Source organism: Callospermophilus lateralis, chromosome 4 (assembly GCF_048772815.1).
Source record: "Callospermophilus lateralis isolate mCalLat2 chromosome 4, mCalLat2.hap1, whole genome shotgun sequence".
Lineage (NCBI taxonomy): Eukaryota > Metazoa > Chordata > Mammalia > Rodentia > Sciuridae > Callospermophilus > Callospermophilus lateralis.
This window is the reverse complement of record NC_135308.1, coordinates 52,391,043-52,408,095: the sequence shown is the minus strand read 5'-3', so window position 1 is coordinate 52,408,095 and position 17,053 is coordinate 52,391,043. Positions and strand designations below refer to the sequence as shown.

The following is a 17,053-nucleotide window of genomic DNA, read 5'->3' as shown; positions in this document are numbered from 1 at the left end:
TTATTTTAGTTAATATCTTGTTTTGTAAATGTTATATTTCTTAAATATGTCTGAGTATCATGTAGAACACTGATAGTAAGTGAATCGTGTTGAAGTACATAAAAGAAAATACTGTCTAGGTTTTACAGGTTGAAAATTCTTGAACAAATTTAAAATGTAATGCAAAATCTATTGCTGATGGGTAAAGAGGAATTTAGAATAAGCATTTTTATTCCAACCAAATATGTGTTTCCAAATCTTTGCTTTTCCTTCAGCTATTTTATATACATTTATTGAAGATTAATCTCTCAGCAGTATGCCATGTGTCCCTGATTACAAGGCAGAAATGACATTAGGGCTTGGCACATACATGGGTCTGAATTACTTGTATGCACCATTGTATTCTTTTAATTACTATGTTTTACCCTGTGGTAGAATGAGTCCTTCCTCTTTACTCTTATTTCTATTAAAAAGTTTTATTAAGGTACAGTCTACAAGTATTAATATGCACCCATTTTAAGTGGACAGGTTGAACTTCAACAAATGTATATAACTACTGTACAACTAAGACAGATTATTTTCTTCATTCCCAAAGTTTGCTTATGCTTCTCTAGTATTTCCCGGTTCTGCTTCTGATTTTTTCGGTTTTCTTTGATTCTGGAAATCATTAAAATTGAATGATATAGCATGTATTATAAAGCATTTTTGAGATTCATTCATGTTGTTGCATGTCACCATAGTTTTGTTTTATTTTGAGTGATATGTCATTTTATGGATATACCACAATATTTTTCCATTCACCTGCTAATGGACTTTTGAGTTGTTAAAAATATTGGTCCATTATCCTTGATTCCTAAGAGTAGAATTGCTGTGTCCTATAGTAAGTGTTTATAAGAAATTGCAAAATATTTTACAAAATTGTTATGTCATTTTATACTCCTGTCAGCAACATAAAACTGTTAGTTCTTTTATATCTCATCACCACTTGATGTTGTCAATCTTTTCAGCAGTTTTGTCATGTTTTTATTTGTATTTTCTTGATGACATTAATGAAGAAAAGCATATTCTTTTGTCGTTATTGGTTATTTATTTCTTAATTTTATTTTTAATTGAAAAATAATCTATTTATGGGATACAATGTGATGTTTTGGTATATGCTTAAATTTGGGAATTTTAATCAAACTAGTTAGCAAATCTGTCACTTCACATACTTATGTTTTTGTGGTAAGAACATTTAGAATATACTCTTTCATGTAATTTTTACAGGGCAGAATAATTAGCAAGAAATGTTCTGTTTATTTGCCTGAAAATATTTTTACTTAATATTCATATTTAAAAGGCATGTTCATTATTTGTAGAATTATGAACTAATAATTTTTTCTTTTGTTTCCTTAAAGAGGAGATTTTATATTCTTCATGCTTATTTTAGTTCTGATCAAAAGTCAGTAGTAATAATCACTATTATTTTCTTGTGCATGAATTTTTTTTCTGGCTGTTTTCAAAATATTCTTTTTAGCTTTGGTTTTAGCAGCTGAACAAGATGTACATGTGTATAGTTCTATTGATGTTTATCCTGCTTGGACTTAGATGAGTTTCCTGGATGTGTAAGATTTTAGTGTATTCGGTAACATTTGGTAAAATTTCAACAAAAACTAACTTTACCCTCTCACCTTTTCCTAGTTTTTAACTCCAATCACACACATATTAGAGTGTTGATATTGTCTTACGATTAGTGGGGATTCTGATTTTTTCCTTTTCTTTTATTTCTGTTTGAGTATTTTTATTACTGCTTCTTCAAGTTCACCTGTTTATCTGCAGTGTCTAGTATATTTTAAACCTGTGCAAAAATGTCTTCTATGTAGAAATCTAGAGCTCTTTTCTTAGGTGTCTCACTGTTAACAATAATCTGTTCCACTAATTCAGTGACTTCAGCCATCTTTGTATTTTTAAGTCACTGAGATCATCATGGTCTGATACTATTGGAAAATGCCTCCATTTATTTTCCTGGTTTTCTATTTGGATAGGAAGATAAGTGGAATATCAGATACTCTGTTATAATCTAAAGTAAAAGTAGTCTTACACTAATGTTTAAAAAATGTTTAGGAATGCTAAAATTAATAAATGTTGGTAACATTCATTTCCTTCCTCAAAATTAAGAACAAGCTCAGAGAATGTAGCTTCTATCAAAATTTTTATTATCATGTATTTTTACTTGTGAATTCCATTCATTTATAGCAATGTGGTCCTGCTAGCTGCTGCGATCCTGCAAACTGTATTCTGAAACAAGGATCGCAATGTGACACAGGACCGTGCTGCAGTAACTGTCAAGTAAGATTTAAGTTGACAAAAATTTTACAAGCACATTAAATCATGTATAGGATACATTAGGACATGTAGAGGTATAGTTAAGTCAGGATAAGTGACCTTAATAAATAAAGAGATAATAAATTCAGAATTATATTTCTGATCTCTAGTACATTTTTGTTAGGTGTTTCGATCGCTTTCTAATGCTAATTTCCCCACTAACCTGATGCAGTTGTTTTTAAGCCTTGATTTACAGTTATTATAAAATTCTTCAATATAGAAGATCTTCACTGAAAGGAACAATTATTCTTTCACTCTATCCAATATTTAGGGTTTTTTTTTAAAGAGAGAGTGAGAGAGGGAGAGAGAGAGAGAGAGAATTTTAATATTTATTTTTTAGTTATTGGCGGACACAACATCTGAGTTTGTATATGGTGCTGAGAATCGAACCCAGGCCGCACACATGCCAGGCGAGCGCACTACCGCTTGAGCCACATCCCCAGCCCCAATATTTAGGGTTTTATAAATAAAAAAATGTTACTGGTTGTGATAAGTATCTGTACATATACAGTTGAAAATTACATTAATTTTCCATACATGTTTAAGAAATAGAAGTCACTAAATGGTACAGTTTACAAATAGTGCCTAAAGAAAAAAAATTTAAACTGTGAATTTTTTATTCAAAGATCATTTGACTAAAAAAAGTCACATTTTAGCTTATGTGGTAAAGATGTTGACTGCTGTTCCATTTTGTTCTTTTCAGTTCTTCGAATACATTTGTAACAAGATTCCCATAAGAGAATGTCTCTGTTGAACTATCTACCATGGGTCCTGTCTTATTGACTGTCTTTAATTGACTGTGCTTAATTTATGTTTTTCCTAGAATGTTTTCATTCTAGGTTACATTCTTAGTCTGTAATATTCTTAGTGTTGACTTGAAATAATCAAGTATGATAGGTGCTCACTTGACTCTTTACATATGTTTTCAGAATTTTATATATGCAACAATTAATATAATTATAATAATATTATATAATTCAGGAGAAATATAATTCAGGAGAAAGACTGTAGTGCTGCTTCTTCATTAATATCCCCCAAGGTTGAAATGCTTCCATAAATCATTCTTCTGTTTCCCTTCCTTCATTCTCAGTTATTTATGTTTCATGTTTATCAAAGAATGTTTGTAAGTATTGTGGTATGTTTGTAAGTATGGAATACTTACAAATAGTGATTTCAATACATATATATAATATTTGGAAATTGACTTTTAATTAAAATATTTTTTTGCAAAAGAAATCATTTTCCAAGGCTAAATGTGATTTTTTTTGTTCCTTGTACTGAAAGCACAAATAAAATTTTGGTTTTCATTATATCCACTTTTTCTTATATGTCTCATCTCCTGTTTTAATTGATAGCATTCAATTACTTTTTAATGTTGGAATAATGATTTATACTAAAAAATGTCTTGGACAATGAATAAAAATTATAAATAATTGACACACTTTTGAAATATTGACAAATACAACAATGTTACATGAAATACTTTTCTTTTTATATTTTAATTTCTATTAGTTGTCAGCAGCAGGTACTACATGCAGACCTGTAGTACACCCTGAATGTGATATAGCTGAGGTTTGCAATGGAAGTTCACCAAGTTGTCCACAAGACATATTTGTACAAAATGGACATACTTGCAAACAAAATAAGTTTTTTTGTTATGAAGGAGACTGTCATGATCTGGATGCAAAGTGTGAAGTCTGGTTTGGAAAAGGTAATTTTTTGGTTACATCTAAATAGTTGGCCTTCACAATTGCTATTAATATTACCAAGGCTATATATACTGCATGTATATGTATATATATAAGCATATATATTTTATATATATATGTAAAATATTATCAACATATATATTAATTTTTCATCTTTATTGAAATACAGTTACAAAATTGTATATCTTTAGGTATATATGACTTGATGTTTTCATGTATGTATACATTGTGAGATATTTACCACAATCAAGTTAATTAGAATAGTCATCATTTCACAGTTACCATTTTTTATTTAAAAAACTTAAGTATACTTAGTGAATTTAAATATTGAATTACAGTATTGTTTACTGTAGTTACATGTCTGTACTTCTGATCTCTTGAACTTATCTCTTATAACTGAAACTTTGTAACTTTTTAAAATTTTTTATTTAAGAAATTATTTTTTATTAGAGCATTATATTTATACGTAATAGTTGTGTTCATCCTGGCAAAAATGTACATGCATGGAATTTAGTTTCAATACATGTTCCCCCGCTTTTTTTCCTCTCTTCTCTCCTCCCATTTTCCTTTTCATACTCTACTAATATTTCTTTGCTAATCTATTTTTTTATTTTTTATTGGCTCTTTCTACTTGTACATAAAGGTGAAATACCCTGTGGTATATTTATATATGCACATAGCATGATTAAAAAAATCATTCCATATTTTATTCCCTTTCCTATTCCTCCTTTCTCCCTCTTGATGTTTTACTGTACTCATCTTTCCCATATCTTCATGATATCTGATTCTCCCCTCCTTCTTTTTTATTATTTTGCTCTAGCTTCCACATATGAGAGAAAATGTTCAACTCTTGATTTTCTGAGACTGACCTATTTTAAATTAGCATAATGTTCTCCATTTCTATCCATTTGCCAGCAAACACCATTATTTCATTCTTCTTTAAGACTGAGTAAAACTCCATTGGGTATATATACCATAATTTCTTACTCCATTTATCTATTGATGCATCTGGGTTGATTTCATAATTGACTCTTGTGAATTGTGCTGCTATAAACATTGAAGTGGCTGTATTGATTAATTTTAGTTCTGTTAGATAAATGCCAAGAAGTGGGCTAGCTGGGTCATACACTGGTTCCATTCCTAGTTTTCTGAGGAATCTCCATACTGCTTTGTAGAGTATTTGCACAATTTGTAGTCCCACCAGGAATGTATGAGTGTACCTTTTCTCTCACATCCTTGCTAGCATTTATTATTATTTGTATTTTTGATAATTACTATTCTGATTGGAGTGAGATGAAATCTTAGTGTAGTTTTGATTTGCATTCCCATGATTGTTATATTATGGCAAAATTGCAATAAATCACCGAGTTTATCTTAAAGCAGGAGATGGAAACCTTTTTCACAAGTTGGTGATCAGAATTCACCACTAGTGGGGCAAGGCGCAGGCTGCAAGTCTGCATCCTTCGACCCCCTTTAGGGGTTTGAGTAAACCTTTTATACCATAAATAAAGCATGTCAGTACATTAATCATAAGTGGCTGTTGCTATGATTCAAGACCATAAACAAACATCAAGCTCTAAAATCATAAGCAGAAGGGGAAGTGAGTCAAAACAACCCTAGTTGAGTACAAGCTAAAGAATGGTTACTAACATCTAGACAATCATTCTCTGACTGGGTACTATGTCCAAGAAAAATGGGAACCAAAAAGAGAATAATTTTACATTGCATAAGAATTACCATTTTGTGTTGCCAAACATGCTATGCTAAGCAACTATTGATGGGTACAGAGGCAGGGTGTTCCCATGGGATAAGCATTTCTTACATGACGTGCAGTATCAAGGTAAAATGGAGTGTGTTTGGTCATTGCCCATATAGCCTGGCACATAACAGTTAAGAGGTGTTGAACATTTTTTTTTTCATATATTTGTTGGCCATTTGTGTTTTTTCTTTTGAGAAATGCCCATTTAGTTTTTTTGTCCATTTATTGATTGGGATTTTTTTTGGTGTTTTTTTTTTCAGTTTTTTATAATAATCCCCTGTCAGAGAAGTAACTGGAAAAGATTTTATCCCGTCCTGTAGACTCTCTCTTTATGCTTTTAATTGTTTCTTTTGCTGTGCAAAAGCTTTTTAATTTGATAGCATCCCGGATGTTTATTTTTGGTTTTATTTCTTGAGCTTTAGGGGTCTTGTTAAGGAAGTCAGTGCTAGCATCAATATGATAGAGTGTTTTCTCTGTTTTCTCCTAGCAATTGTAAGGTTTCTGGTCTAATTCCCAAGTCTTTGATCCATTTTGATTTGACTTTTGTGCAGGATCAGAGATAGGGATCTAGTTTCATTCATATATGATATATAGAGTAGTATTGCCATTTTGACAATGTTAATTATGCCTATCCAAGAATTTGGGAGCTCTTTCCTTTTTCTGAGGTCTTGTTGAATTTCTTTTTTCAGTGATCTATAATTTTCATTGTAGATACCTTTCATTTTCTTGGTTAGAGTAATATCTATTTTTTAAAGATTATTATAAATGAGAGGGGTTTCTTGATTTTTTTCTCAGTAAAATCACTGTTGGAGTATAGGAAAGCTATTTATTTATGGGTGTTGATCTTGTATCTTGCTACTTTGATGAATTTGTAAGCTCTACAAATCTTGTTGTAGAGTATTTTGGGTCTTCTAGATAGAAAATCATGTCATCAGCAAACAGAGATAATTTAATAACTTCTTATTATATTTTTATCCCTTTAATTTTATTCTCTTATCTGATTGCTCTGACTAGAGTTTCAAGAACTATATTGAGTGAAAGTGGTGAGAGTGGACAACCTTATCTTGTTCTTGATTTTAGATAGAATGCTGTCATCTTCTCTCCATTAATTATGATGTTGGCCTTGTCATTTGGGTTTGTCATAGATGGTCTTTATATTGCTGAGATAAGTCACATCTATCTCTGTTATCTCTAGAATTTTTTACAAAAATGGGAGCTGGATTTTATTAGAGGCCTTTTATGAATTTATTGAGATAATCATGTGATTCTTGTTCTTAATTCTATTTAGTGGTAAATTACATTTATTGATTTGCATATGTTGAATCAACTTTATATCCCTGAAATGGAATTCACTTGGTCATGGTTTATTATCCTCTTGATGTATTTTTGAATGTGGTTTGCTAATATTTTATTAAGGATTTTTGCATCTATGTGAATCAGAGATATTGATCTGTAGTTGTGTTTCCTTGATGTATCTTTGTCTAATTTTGTTACCAGGGTCATACTGGCTTTATAGAATGTACTTAGGAGTGTTTCTTTTCAAATTTTATGGAATAATTTAAGAAAGAATGGAGTTTAAAGTTATGATAGAACTTCTTTAAAGGTCTGATAGAACTCAGCTGAGACTCCATCTAGTATTGGAGTTCTCTTTGATGGAAGAGTTTTAATTAATGTTTCAATTTCATTACTTGATATGTTTAGGTTTTACATATCTTTATGGATCAGTTTGGGGAGGTCATATCCGTCTAGAAATTTGTCAGTGTCTTCTAGATTGTCCAGTTTGTTGAAGAATAAATTTTCAAAATAGTTTTAAATGATCCTCTGGATTTGGTAAGTGTCTTATGTCTAATTTTGTCCATTGTGTCTTCTCTCTCTTTATTTTGGATGGTTTGGCTAAAGGTTTATCAGTCTTATTTTTAAAAAACTAACATTTAATTGCATTGTTTTTACATATTTTTTCTCAATTTCATTAATTTTAGCTCTGATATTAATTATTTCCTGTCATCTAATGATTTTGGAATAGCTTGTGTTTCCTTTTCTAAGGACTTGATTTGGAGCATAAGCTTATTTATATGGGATCTCTCTATTTTTTAATGTAGGCATTTAATTCTTTAAGATTTCCTTTTAGAACTGCCTTTATACTGTCCAAGAGAGTTTGATATATCTGTTCTTGTTTGTTCCCAAGAATTTCTTGATTTCTTCTTTGATCTATCCTTCATTTAAAAGAGTAATGTTCAATTCCCATATGTTCATGTTGTTTCTATTATTGTTCTTGCTATTGACTTCTAGTTTTATTTCTTTGTGACCTAATTGAATGAATTGGATCATATTTATGTTTTTGTAGTTTTGGTTTACAGTGTGACCTAGAATATGGTCTATTTTGGAAAAGGTTCCATGAGCTACCGAGAAAAAGGTAAATTCAGCCTTTTTGGGAATGGAATATTCTGTAGATGTCTGTTAGGTTCATTTGATTTATAATATTATTTAGGCTGAAAATATATTTATTGATTTTATGTTTTATTACCTGTCTATTGGTGATAGGATGTGTTGGAATCATCCAGTGTTATTATATTAGGGTTTATTGAGGATTTAATATAAGGAAGTATTTTTTTAAGTAATAGTTACACTGATATTTAGGGCACATATATTTATTCTTGTTTTATCTTCTTATATTATTCTCTTTACTAGGGTGTAGTGAACTTCTTTGTTTCTTCTGATTAATTTTTGTTTGAAATATGCTTTGCTAGATATAAAATTAATAATAGCTATTCCTGCTTTTTTTTTAACTCCATGTACATGAAATATTTTATTTCATCCTTTTAACTTCAGCCTGTCAGTGTCTTTGCCTATGAAAGAAGTCTCTTGCAAACAGCATATAGTCAGCTCTTGTTTTTAGATCCATTCTGCTAATCTGTATCTTTTAATTGAGGAGTTGAGATTATTTGCTTCCAGTGTAGTAAGGATAAGTATTTGTGGTTTCCTGCCATTTTGATTTTTTTGTGATATTTAATTATGTCTTGATTCTCATTTAATATATTACTCTTCTATCAATCTTCCTCTATTTGGGAGATTTGGGATTTGTTTTTGTGTTCCTCTGAGTGCAGTTTTATCTTTGGATATTCTTTGTAGTGCTGGCTTCATGGTCATGAATTCTTTTAGCTTATTCTTGTCATGGGAAGTTTTTATTTCTTATATTTCTTTTTATATTTTTATTGTTTGATTTTTTGTTTAGTTTTGTTTTTTATTGATTTTATTATTATTTTTATTTATTTATTTATTTTTTACAAAGCAAACACTTTTATTTTCTACGCAAAGGTGATCCAGAGAATTCATATAAAGGTGGGGGAGGGGCAGCTGAGCAGGGAGCTTCCAAGGTGGCTCAGGCAACACAGCTACAGGACAGGACTGGACTCTCAAGCCCTCCAGCCTGCCAGTGGGCCTTATGCTTTCCCTGACAGCTCTGCCAAGGACAGAAGGAAGAAGGGCAGCCTGGAGGCACAGAGTGGGTGTGAGGCCTAGCCTGAGCTCCAGCTTCTGAGGTTGGGGGTGCTAGGAACAAGGGGAGCAGAAGTAGAAGAAAATTGCCTATGCTGAAACATACATTTCCTTGTTTATTTTGTTTTCTTTCTTTTTTGGAGGGAGAAGTCCCTTCAAGGTCCTTTACCAGGATGGAGAAGGACCAAAATGCCATCATGGTGGTAGGGACTGGATTATCTATGAGTCTGGAGGGGAAATACACAGGCCTAATGTTAGCTACAAGGGAAAAGGACGCCTTCTCTGACAGATCCTTGAGGTTTCTGTCTGTCCGAATGACCTTCCCTCCAGGCTGCCTATTCCAGCTTTTGGTGGAGGCTGAGGGGGGACCTGCAGGGGCTCAGGGACAGAACAGCAGCAAGAGGCAGGGGCAGAGGACGGAGGGCCTTCAGACAGCTGGGGTGGGTTGTACATTCAAGTGTGAGGTGAACCCTTTGGTGGGGAGGGGCCTGAGGCCTGGCCCAGGGTTGCCCCCACCACTGAACCTCTGAGCCTGGGGAGAGGGGCTGCTGGCTGGGCCCGGCTGGCCGGGTTTCTCAGAGGGTCTGTGGATTGACACTGGTTCTTTTCGTAAAAAAATAAAATTAAAAAAAAGCAGCATGTCACGCCCATGGTGACCATGGTGGCCTGGTAGTTGAAGGAGAGGTCCTGCCCAGCTGGGCTGCCTTCCCACTGGAGACAGGTGATGGGGGCAGGGGCTGGGAGCCTGGTTGGGCAGGGCAGCCTGGGCCATTGTGGCAGCTGATTCCGTCCTCCTGCCCAACCAGGGTGCAGCTGCTGTCCCCAACACCCCTGTTACAGCAGATGTCAAAGCCAGGTCAGAGTGAAGAGGGCTGGAGGGGGACAAAGGCTCCCCTGACATGATCTTGTGTAAAATGTGGCAGCGACACTCGCTCAGGACCAAGGTGTGGGCAGGGTCAGGTAGGGTCAGCGGCAACATCGTGTAAAAAAAGTGTCCAAGTTCCCATAGCAAAGAGGGCTGTGATGGGATGTTTGGGCTTCTCCAGTACAAGGGGACAGTCGCCCGGGCAAAGGTGCTGGGCCGGGGCTTCATTTGGTTTCCTGGTGCTGTCAGTCTGTCCGGGCAGAGTGCCTAGCTCCCGTAGTGCATGGTGTTGGTCGGGATGGACATGGGCGAGGCCATGGAGATGGCAGGACCACCCACGGTGAACTGGCTGTTGACTGCATAGTGGGCACTGGAGCCGCTGCCGCCCGCCGCCCTGGGCACCCGAGGAGCCTTGGACAATCCCCGTGCTCATTATGGAGCCCATCCAGGAGTGGGTGTGATTGACAATCCCTGTGTTGGCTAAAGGAATCAAGTTGTTGTGGCCCACACTAGAGCCGCCAGCAATAACACTGCTCAGGTCGTAGGCAGTTGGCATCCCTGCCACAGCCATCCCGCTGCTAAGGTTGTAGGTGCTGCCCGTGTTCCACATGTTTTCAGAGGGAGAGGTGTAGTGCGAGCCAGGTGGGGGTGAGGGAGTCGTTCCTGTGTATCTGAAGAAGGGGTTCTTTAGATCCAGGAGGTTACTGGATTTGGAGCCTGTCTGGTCCACCTGGGCCACAATACTGATGTCATAGCTCTGTCTTTTGTTGGCAATAAGCAGACATGTCCCTGATAGTGTGTCCCCAGCCTTGGCAAAGAGTGGTGACTGGAATAGGCACCGGACCTGGTACCAGTGGGTCAGGGGTTCCGTTGGGGCAGTGGATAGCCACATGGTCATTATAGAGCCGATGAAAGCAACGTCAAACCAGAAAGCCAGGCTGTGGACCAGCCCTGAATGCAGCATGTGGAATTTGAATGGAATTTCTATCCTGTGCAAATCTCCTTCTTTGGCTTCTAAGAAGTTCACTGTGTACTTGACAGACTTGGCCATCAGGATCCGGATGTCAAATGTGTCCACTACAGCCTGGCGGAAATATTCATCCACAGCAGCGTCTCGGAGGGCCGACAGGTCTACTCCGTGAAATGAAGTATTGTTGAGGCTTGAGAGAGGCTAGTTCATGTGTGGAATGAGGTTTGTTGTTACTTGACTGAGTTGTAAGTGTTGCTCAGCATTATGTTCTCTGCTGTATAAACTTGCAGTATCCCAATATTTTCCCAGTACCTCTTAGAGAAAGCGTGAGCAAGGAATAACAATAATGTTAGTAACTGTTGTACAGCCTTAAGATAGATGTCCAGTGTCCATTTTGACATTTGCAACACTAATTGCTGCTCAGAGAGCAATGGTTAGATCAGAATTTAACATCAGCACCAACAAAAAAGAAACATGAATTAGACATTAAATAATAAACAGGTATCTTTTATGTCATCCCCTGTATTAATAAACACAAGAATATAAATGGCCTAGGAATTACATACTATATATAATTCTATAAGATAGTATATTTATAGTTTATTATGTGAAGAGAAAGTAGAGTAGGGAGGCAAGAGATAGTCTGAAATATTTAAAAAATCAACACAAGAGAATCAAGAGAGAGGTAGCAAATAATGACTGTAAAGAAGGAGAAGTAAAAAATAACTAAGTTAAAATAAACAAGGAGAGGAAGAGGGTACAGGAAAATCTGGATATTAGTAGAGGAAGAGTGTGGGAAAGGGATAATAAAAGGAAAAAACAAGGTATGAAAAAATAAATATAAAATCAAAACAAATCAGACCTATGTAAAATTTTGCTTCACCATAATCAAAACAAGGTTAAATAATAAACAGGTGAAAAAGAAAAAAAATTAACATGAAAGAAAATTGTATGATAAATATCCTTGAACCTATCAGGACACACACACATACACACACAAACACAAAATCATGTAGATTAGAAGAAAGTAAAATAAAATAAAATAAAAATTAAAAGTTAAAATAAAAACAGGAAAAAGGGGAATAGGAAAAAAATTCTTAATGAGAAATAAAGGACTTTTTTTTTCTGCTGAGGTGGTCACAGCTGTGGGCAAGGATGGATGCTCATTCCTTATGCTTTTGTGCCTTTCTTTTTTTGTTTGTACTTTATTTATTTATTTTCTTTATTTTCTGGACTTTCTGGCCTTTGGGTGACTGAGGTTGTTCAATTTCAATTCTTTGTGTTTCTTACCAAGATGTCAATTTTGGCAGGAGCCAAAACTTGTTGTAGCTTTCAAGTTCCTGTTGCATGGTATAGGATGAGATAAACTGGGCAGTGTTGTCAAATGATGTACTCCTGTAGTGGGGCTGGTGCAGAGTTCTAAATTGGAAGTTCCAGTAGATGTGATAACTTGGTTGACCTTTGGCATTCTGTTGGTGTGTATTTGAGATTTGATCCACATGCCCTGTTTCTGGGCTGATCTCTGCTAGATGTCTGGGTTTCAGGGGCCTCCCTAACTTTCTACATAAGAGGTGAGGAGTCTGAACCTCCACAGTCTTCACATATCCACCACAGGAACAGGCCTGAACAGGAATAGAAGCACCTCTCTGGTATCATTTCAGTTTAAATGCCAGTAAAAATGGGGCTTTCTCTCCTCCCTATTCCAAACTGGATCACCATAGGCACAATCCTCTCTGTGCCTATTTCAATAATACTTGTCCAGGCACAGTCTGGACCCTATACTGGGTAGCTTCTAGGTCAGGCTGGAAACTTTCTTTATGAGTTCCCAATCTCCTGCCTCTGCTTACTGCGGTGTGGCCACTTAAAAATGGTTCTTGTCACAGTAATTTGGGTTCCTACCAGAATTTCTGCTCCTCAGCCAAGCCATTTTGGTCACTTTTTACTCAATAACCTCCTTACCATTTCTGGATTAGTTAAGATCAACCTCCCTCCTTTTTCTATAGTTTGCTGCCAATTTTATTTGCTATATTTTCCTCTCTCTCTGCTTATGGTTCCCAGCTCTTCTACAGTGGGCTGTTGGTTGCTAATACAGCCACTGCTGCCATCTAAGCTGGCAGGCCTCCAAAGTACTATTTCTTGCTTTATGTTCAAAGTTTCTGACTTTCTGTGTTTCTATAATTATTTTGCTGTCCAATTTGAATTTGAGTGAATTCCATTAGTCACCCACCTAGGCGAGGTGCAGACTTCCTGCTGTTTAAGTACTGTGCTAGGAAATGCTGCGGAGTGTGCTCTTCCCCTACTCCCAAGATATGGACATTTAATACTGTATTTCAATTGATTTTCTTAATACTATTTTGATTTTAATTGATACAAAATTATACATATTTTTAATTTTATAAAACTTTACACATTTGGAGGATACAGTGTGATATTTCCATGCATGTTTCCAATGTTCAATTATCAAATCAGGGTATTAGCATATCTGTCAAGTCAGAAATTTATAATTTATATATAAGATGCCAGGGATCTTCAAAATGCATTAGTCTTGCTATTTTAAAATATTTTATAAATTTATTTTTAACTATAGTTACTCTTTTGTGCTATAGGACACTATAACTTACTCCTTATAACTATATTTTGTACTCATTAACCAACCTCTTTATAATATCCCCTAATCCTTCCCTGACCCTGGTAACCACTATTCTATTCTTTACTTCTATGAGATAAACGTACATATGAGTAAGAACATGCAGTGTTTGTCTTTCTGTACCTCATCTCTTTCACTTATGATCATGTTATCCAGGCTTATCCATGTTAACATAAATTACAGGACTCCATTCTTTTTATGACTGCATAATATTCTACTGTACATGTACATTATATTTTCTTTATTTTTTAAGTGTACATTTTGATGGCTAAAATTAACACTTTACCTGATTAAAATCTACTTTTAGACTATAGCATACTAATTCATGAACAATATAGCCACATTATAGTAGTATTATAAGAATTATATCAATTCAATTTTCACAATCATCCCTGTTATCTCCACATTTTAATTAACTCTCAATAATTTGTTATTATTATTGCCATGCAGGGTCAATTTTTCCAGAGTATTTACTTATTCAATTTTATTTTAACTGATACATAGCAAAATAAAAAATTGTACATATTAATGGTATCATGTTATATTTTGACATGTATACACTGCATAATGATTAAATCAGGTCAGGTATACATATAGGTTGCTGCCAATTTTATTTGCTGTGCTTTCCTCTCTCTCCTCAAATATTTATAATTTCTGTCTGATTAAAAACCTTTAATTTTTATTTTATTTTTAAATTTTTTTTCTAATTAGTTATACATGACAGTAGAATGCATTTTGACACATTGAACACAAATGAAGCGCAACTTCTTCCTCTGGCTGAACATGGTGTAGAGTCACACTGGTAGGGTAATCATACTGATGAAAACTTTTAAATACCTTCTTCTAGCTTTTTGAAATGTACTCCACATCCTACTGTACAATAGCACACCAGAAATTTTTGCTTCTAACTGCAACTCAATACCCATTGATCAACATTTTCTTATTACCTCCCTCTCTATTCTCTTCTGCTTCTGGTAACCACACTGATGCTTTCAACTTCTATAAGATCAAACTTTAGATTTCACACATGATTGAAATCATGCAGTATTTGTCTTTCTGTGCCTAGCTTATTTAATGATCACCAGTTCCATCCATACTGTAGAAAATGACAATATTTCATTATTTTTTGGTGGCTATTTGGTATTCCATTTTGTCTACGTGCCATGTTTTCCTCATCAGTTTATTAGATTACAAACACTTTGGTAGCTTCTATTTCTTGGCTATTGTGAATAGTGTTACAATGAATATGGGAGTGCAGAAGTTTCTTCAACCTATTGATTTCATTTCCTTTGGATTGATACCCAGTGTGGGTTTGCTGGATCATATGGTAGTTCTAGTTTTAGTTTTCTGGGGAGACTCCATATGGTTTTCCATAGCGGCTGTACTAATTTACATTTTAATCAACAGCATGCAAGGGCTCCCATTCTCTTTATCCTCCTTAGCACTTGTTATTTTTAGTCTCTTTGATAATAGACATTCTTACTGGGTGATGTGATATCTCTTTGTGGTTTGAGTTTAATTTCCCTGGTGATTAGCAGTGTTTAGTGATTTTCATGTATTTGTTGATCATTGTGTGACTTATTTTGAGAGATGTTGAGCTTATAGTTTCTCTGTAGCTTCCTAGGACCTCAAAGAGATAAAATAAATACTTGATGCCTACTATGACATCTATAACACTAATTACCACAAAAACAGGAATGGTGGGGCCAGCAGTTGACAACAGCATGCACAATAACTGTGAACTAGATCTCACAATGAAATAAACAGCAGGAGTCAACTATGTGGTCCTCAGCACTAATAATCACAGCAATATGAATGGTGGGGAAAGAAGTTATGTAAACCAAATAGTTCCAAAATATAGTAGAAATACAGTTCATTAAGAGAAAATAAAATGTAAAAGGAAGGCAGAATAGAATTTATTTTTATTTTTTATTTTTACTTTTTGCAATTTCCTTTGACCAAGGTATTTATTATTTGGTACTATGGACTAAACTATTCTCCAATTTCTTCATACATCTTATAAAATTATGAGAACTCAAACCTAATATTTATGAAGAGAAATTTATTACAAAGTAACTTTTTTGCATTTAATTTTTTTATTTGTTTTAATTAGTTACACATGACAGTACAATGATCTTGACATATCATACATTTGAATCAGATGGGGTATAATTTCTCATTTTTCTGAGTGTACAGGTTGCAGAATCACATTGGTCATACAGTCATGTATATACCCACAGCAATAATAATGTCTATTTTATTCTGCTATCCTTCTATTCCCTCCTTCCTTTCCCCTCCCTCCCATCACTTCTCTCTACCCAATCTAATGTGGCACACTTCTTTTTTTTCTCTCACATCATCATACATGTATTCTGTGTAACAACGAGGGTCTTCTTCCATCTTCTGTGCAATTCCCCTTCTCCCTCCCTTTCCCTCCCACCTCTCTTCCCTATTTAGTGGTAATTTTCTTCTCATGCTCTTCCTCCCTACCCCATTTTGAGTTACCCCCTTATATCAGAGAAGACATTTGGCATTTGTTTTTTTGGGATTGGCTAACTTCACTTAAGTCTTTGGGTATAGTCCGAGAAGAGGAATAGCTGGGTCAAATGGTGGTTCCATTCCCAGCTTTCCAAGGAATCTCCATACTGCTTTCCAAATTGGTGGCACCAATTTTCAGTCCCATTAGCAGTGTAGGAGTGTCCCTGCATCCTCTCCAGCACTTGTTGTTTGACTTTATAATGCCTGCCATTCTTACTGGAGTGAGATGGTATCTTAGAGTAGTTTTAATTTGCATTTCTCTGATTGCTAGAGATGGTGAGCATTTTTTCGTGTATTTGTTGATTAATTGTATATCCTCCTCTGAGAAATGTCTGTTCAGGTCCTTGGCCCATTTGTTGATTGGGTTATTCGATTTTTTTTTTTTAAATTTAACTTTTTGAGTTCTTTGTGTGAGGGGTAAAAATTTGTTCCCAGGATGTAGGCTTCCTATTCACCTCACATATTATTTCTCTTGCTGAGAAAAAACTTTTAGTTTGAATTCATTTGTTGATTTTTGGTTTTAATTCTTGTGCTATAGGTGTCTTATTAAGGAATTTGGGGCCTGACCCCACGTGATGGAGATTAGGGTCAACTTTTTCTTGTATTAGACACAGAGTCTCTGATTTGATTCCTAGATTCTTGATCCATTTTGAGTTAACTTTTGTGCATGGTGAGAGAGAGGGATTCAATTTCATTTTCTTGCATATGGATTTCCAGTTTTCCCAGC

General features: G+C 35.0%; 1 protein-coding gene and 1 pseudogene across 1 annotated transcript in view; one reads left to right on the top strand and one right to left on the bottom strand.

The window, feature by feature from the left end:
- LOC143398246 (disintegrin and metalloproteinase domain-containing protein 32-like) overlaps nucleotides 1–17,053 on the top strand; it is a 134,348-nt gene that overhangs the window by 81,111 nt on the left and 36,184 nt on the right. The window contains exons 14-15 of the mRNA XM_076855276.1: nucleotides 2,215–2,307; nucleotides 3,856–4,054. Coding sequence (XP_076711391.1) covers nucleotides 2,215–2,307; nucleotides 3,856–4,054 — 292 coding nt within the window. The remainder of the gene's footprint in view (nucleotides 1–2,214; nucleotides 2,308–3,855; nucleotides 4,055–17,053) is intronic.
- On the bottom strand, nucleotides 10,414–16,188 carry LOC143397297 (histone-arginine methyltransferase CARM1 pseudogene; annotated as a pseudogene).